Source organism: Adelges cooleyi, unplaced genomic scaffold (assembly GCF_023614345.1).
Source record: "Adelges cooleyi isolate 19-005CV unplaced genomic scaffold, UGA_ACOO_1.1 ACOO_flye_CR_arks_rails_tigmint_CR_PRNA_306, whole genome shotgun sequence".
Classification (NCBI taxonomy): Eukaryota; Metazoa; Arthropoda; class Insecta; order Hemiptera; family Adelgidae; genus Adelges; species Adelges cooleyi.
The window spans coordinates 1,300,060-1,306,049 of NW_026095977.1; the positions used below are offsets into that span (position 1 = coordinate 1,300,060).

Genomic DNA, 5,990 nt, shown 5'->3' on the forward strand with positions numbered 1-5,990 from the left:
ATTAGTATCTTACCAACTCTAATAGAAAATACTAATAAAAACTAATAGAAAATTAGTATCTGCCCGCAAGGGTACTCTATTTTAGAGGAACGGGCCTAACGAACCCGCGGACCCTAGTTATTTTGGGCCCTCCATTAATGGGGGTTGTCGTGGGGTTGATCACCTCACACATAAAAACATCAATGATTTCGGAACAACAACAAACAATGCCTCGGACAATAGAGCTTACGGATATACTAATTGGAACCTGGAATGTGCGCTCGATGTATAGGTCTGGAATTATGACGACAATTGTATCGTGTCTTGAACGATACAAATTGGATATCACCGCTGTTCAAGAAGTAAGGTGGGATGGAGCAGGTAGTTTAAAGACACAGGAGATGACAATCTTCTATAGCGGAGGAGAAAAACACGAGAGAGGAGTGGGTTTTGCAATTAAGAACAGTATCCTGCCCAATATTGTGAGATTTGAGCCGATAAATGATAGAATATGCTATGTTGAGCTTAAAGGTAAATGGTTTAACATACTGATAATTAACTGCTACGCCCCCACAGATGACAAAAGTGAGGAAATAAAAAATGCCTTTTACGAAGAACTGGATAGGATTTGCGATGGATTACCAACAGGAAAACCAAAAGTCATCTTAGGTGATTTCAACGCAAAAATAGGGAAGGAAGCAGTTTATAGACCGACAATAGGAAAGGATTGCTTACATAACGATACAAATGATAATGGAAATAAACTAATAACTTTTGCAACTGCTAGCAACATGAGAATAAGTAGTACAATGTTCCCGCATAAAAATATCCACAAGCAGACGTGGATATCGCCATGTGGGAAGGTGAGGAATCAAATAGATCACGTAATGGTAGACTACCGAATTAGATTAAGTATAAACGATGTAAGAAGCATGAGGGGCAGCAGTGCGGTCTCGGATCACTTCCTAATAAGAACGAAGGTCAAATTTAGAATATCAGCAGAAAAATCCAAAAGAATGAAGTGTACAAAGAAAATTAACAAAGAATTACTGAAAATAAATCAGGCCAAAGATTACAAAGAAAAAATCAAGGATTACTTAGATGGTTTAGACCATGATATGGATATAAATTACTGTTGGGAAAAAATGAAAACGGCAATCAAAAGATCGGCAGAAGAAGTTTTGGGCCATGAACCAAGGATAAAAAGAAAACCATGGCTTAATGAACAATGTAAGGAAGCTGTTGCAGATAGAGATAAAGCACGTTTAAGAGTGGTACAATACCCAACAGAGGAGAACAAAAGGATGTTAGCTTATAGACAGAGAGAGGCAAAAAGAATAATTAGGACGAATAAAAGATTATGGGAAAAAGAAAAAGTGAAGGATATAGAGAAAAACCGGAAAAATAACACAAGGATATTCTTCGAAAAGGCGAACGAGGTGAGAAGAAGTTTTAAACCTAGACATACAATTATAAGAATGGAGGATGGCACTCTGTTAACAGAAAATGGAAAAATAGCGAAGGCATTCAAGAACATGTTTCAGACACTATTAAATCAACCTACAAGAGATGTTGTATCAGAAGAATGTGACACGGTTGAACAAAATATTGAACGGCCATCAATGCAGGAAGTGGAGACTGGGCTAGATATGCTAAAGAGTGGGAAAGCCCCTGGAGCAGATTGAGAATGTATTAAGAATGGAGGAGAGCAATTGATAAAGCAGCTGCATAAGCTAATTAATAAAATCTGGGATCAAGAGGAAATACCATTAGCATGGCGCACCTCTGTACTATGCCCGGTGTTCAAAAAGGGTGACACCATGAACTGTACAAATTATAGAGGGATTTCTCTACTTAATACCTCGTACAAAGTATTATCGAATGTTCTACTCAATAGATTGAAACCGTACATAAAGGAAATTATTGGAGATTACCAAGCAGGTTTCATGGCTGGTAAATCGACACTGGACCAAATTCATGTTGTCAAACAGATAGTAGAAAAAAGTCATGAGTTTGACAAAGATGTGCATTTACTGTTTGTGGACTTCAAAGCTGCATACGACTCAGTGAATAGAGAAAGACTATGGAAAATAATGGACCAATTGGGGATACCAAGAAAGATCATAAGAATGATTAGAGCATGTGTGCATGGGTCGAAATGCAAAGTAAAGTACGGAGGGGAGGAATCAGAAGAATTTGAGGTAAGGACAGGCTTAAGACAGGGAGATGCCTTGTCACCAGCCCTTTTTAATATAGCGCTGGAATCAGCTATGAGAGAAACCTTAACTGGAGCAACAGGAATCAAAATGGGAAATGGCCAACAACTGGTAGTAGCAGGGTACGCAGATGATGTTATAATAATGGCGGAGAGTGAGGAAGACCTTAAGAGAACTACTAGTAAACTGTTAGAAGAGAGTGGAAAAATTGGATTAATGGTGAATGAGGGGAAAACAAAGTACATGATAGTCACGAGACACAATCATGAAATAAGACACTTGGAAGTGAATAATTATAACTTTGAAAGGGTGGCAAACTTCAAATACTTAGGGGTAAACGTCTTTGGACTAGTACCCCTACTCAAGTCAAAGATGTTATCATGGAAAACGAAAATAACGCTGTAAAAAGTTCTGATAAGACCGGTAGCACTATACGCCTGTGGCGCATGGGCAACAACAAAGACGGATGAGAATAGACTAGCTACGTTTGAACGAAAAGTCCTTAGAAGGATATTTGGGCCAAAAAGAAACGCCCTAGGGGACTTTGAATTAAGAACAAACCGAGAAGTAGAAGAACTGTACGGCGAAACAAATATAATTGGAGTGCTTAAGAGTAGTAGACTGGGATGGGCTGGACATGTGTGGAGGTCCGAAGGCCCTATAGGATTGGCAACGAGTTGGATGCCAGACACAAGAAGGCCGAGAGGACGGCCCAGACAGCGGTGGAAAGACAGGATTACAAAAGATGCATCGAGGTTGGGAGTAAACGACGCAAAAGAACTAGCTCAAGATAGAGATGGCTGGAGGCAAGTGGTTGGTGCGGCAATGGACCTAAATGGCCCGTAAAGCCAAGAGAAAAAAAAAAAAAATTAGTATCTTATATTATCTATATTTTAAACTAAGACAGTATTACAGTGTGAAATTTAAATAAAATTGAAAACTTATCTTATAACTTAGAACGATATTTCAATATTTTCATTTTTAATTATCCATATTAAACGGACCTGAATCATACTCAAAACCAAATTGGCCGTATTGTTTAATGAATTTTCTAATAACTTCACTGAGGGCACTATATATACTTTCCAGTCTGTTTATAAGATTGGGATGACCTGATATCCGCGTAATGATTTTGATAGCTGATGAAACGCCATTAGTCCTTTCTTCGAGTGGAGTAGGCCAGCAAATTTTTGTACAAATAATAAAATATATGGTTACTGGTCACTCAATTATTCCGGGATACCTGGTGTATTATGTAGACACTAGATTATCATCTGTGATAACTGTTATCATATATAATAGATACTAAACCCCAGCTAAAATTTAAATTCAAAGTTTAAACGCTAACATATTTTTTTATTTTTTGTCTACAAATGTATACAATTCAAAATGTATGTTTGCATTTGAAAAAACCAACCTTTTCACTTATAAGGATTGGTGACAAAAATGTTCGAAATATCGAAAAATATAGTACAAAGTGTATCTAAAAATAACAGAAAAAATATTGTTCAAAATATTAATACATTTCGAGAAAATTATTGTCTTATTCTTAATGAATTACCCTGTATATACAGTTTTATAATTTTCAGGTTTAAGAAGTTTATTATTACTAGGAAAATAAATGTGAATAAATGTATAATTATCAAGATATGTAATCAAATGTATGTTTATTGTTTTACAAAATAATTACAATTTTAGAAAACGAAAAATGAGAACAAATGATAAAGTAAATTGAATTCAATAAATAAAACATCAATCTTTGCCAGTTTACTTTAAAATTAGTCTAGAATATATTGATATTTAGGCACAACATTATGTACAAGTTGAGGCACGTTATTCCGTTTTTTTAAATCTGTGATTTAAAAACACATTCAAGAATACGCGAATCTGTGGACACTGAACTCTACTTTGGTAATTTCTTACTGTGCTTGATTTAGACATGCTGGATTTGTTTTCATAAATAATGTATACTGTTTGGTTTTATTATTTGAACTTATTGAAACAGTTCAAATTATCAAAACAATATAACATTATGAAATATGATCAATAATATACATTAGATGCACTGAATACATATATGTCCAGATCTAAAAACAATACATTTTTTATTTCAAGTCCCTATAGCATGTTTTATCAAAAGAGTTGTCTTTAGATATTTTATTTAACTGTTCCGCAGTACCGGAAACTCGAATAATCAAAAATCAAATGTTACCGATCACGCTATCGACCCATAGAGCACGTAGCGTGGTATGAGGTTGATCGACTCAGGACATAAGTATACCTAAGTACACATAATACCTAACTAAAATATCAAATGCTTGATACGATATTTTAGCCGCCTGTCATTCTAGACATTTCTTTCTGTTATAAATTGTTGCTTACTTACCCACGAAGTAAGCAAGACCGGACACTTGATATTTAACCATCTAACTTTAGACATATTTTCTTTTAATTAAAAAAAAAAAATTACTCTAATTGTAAAGCAAGCAGTTCCGGAAACTCGTTTTTTTAATAAGTAGATCGCTTCTGATCTGATAGATAGCTAACCTAATACGGATATCCACACTCCCCTCGGAGTCTGTAACCTACCCGGCCGTCTGACACCTATTAGTAGTTAGCGGTAAATAACAAGTAGTTTAATTGAAGAATGCGTGATCAAATGAATGGGTTTCAAAATCATTTCTATTTCTACAAATTTCGAAATTTGTTAATAATTAAAAATTCTCAAACATGTCGAAGGCCATTATTATTTTATGGGTTGTTAGGATTAGGTATTTTTTAACAGTGACAATGACCTAATAGTTTTTAGAAAACGATTTTGTTTTCACTATCAAAGCGTAGTTTTTAATGTAAAACCTTTTCATTTGGAGTTAAAACGAAATTGTTTTTGTGTTTTCTGCTGTTGCTGTCGTCGTTCTTATTTGTACAAACGCTTCAAATGAGAAAATATAATAAAAAAAAATAAGTCGATATACTACTACTTGCCTTTATAACATTACGCATATTGTTATACTACATATTGTACGCATACTTCAATTTTGTATTATTCTTTAATATAAAAATTGTATTATATAAAAAATACATTTACAATACTGTTTAAAAGTGGAAATTTCTCTTGTGTAAAACAAAAACTAGCAGTTTTAAGATATCTAATAAATATTGTCTACTGTAAAATACGATTGATTTTCTGAAAATTTGTATACCCCAATACACTACTAAATACAGTTTTATAATTTCTAGAGTTAAAATATGATTGATTTTAGTAAGCCAATAGTGAACATATCGCACACCTAGATCAAAACTGTGCTATTCAAAAAACACCTTTTTTCAGGAAATCGAAAAAACTTATTTTCAAGTTTAATTTCATAACCTTGTTAGTTAAACTTTAACTGTTTATTTTAATAAAACAGTTTAGTACAGCCAACGTACATGCATTCCGCTTGATATCTGGGCAGAAACTAAAATTTTAAAAAGTTTGGGTAGTTAGGATTATGAGAGTTGTCATTTTTACAAAAGGTACCTACAGTGCCATTTTTTAATCAAGATAAGTTTAAATTTGTTTTGTTGCTTCATGCAACTTCGTTTGTAGAATCTGAGAATAAAAATAACTAAAAACATTCACTTTTTCAGTCGTTACAGTTTTGATCTAGATGTGCGATATGTAAGATTATCAAGAAAAGTAATTGAATATATGTTTTTTTGTTTCACAAAAAAAGTCTATTTTAAAAACCGATAGTTGCAAACAAAAAATAATAGTAAAAGGAATACAACAAATAAAACATTAATATTGGAATT

General features: G+C 33.7%; 1 protein-coding gene across 1 annotated transcript; it reads left to right on the forward strand.

Moving 5' to 3' along the window:
* The first annotated feature begins 380 nt into the window (after positions 1–380).
* Positions 381–1,664, forward strand: LOC126839545 (craniofacial development protein 2-like). Its single transcript, XM_050574908.1, has one exon. The coding sequence runs from the start codon at positions 381–383 to the stop codon at positions 1,662–1,664; it is 1,284 nt and encodes a 427-aa protein (XP_050430865.1).
* The last annotated feature ends 4,326 nt before the right edge of the window (positions 1,665–5,990 follow it).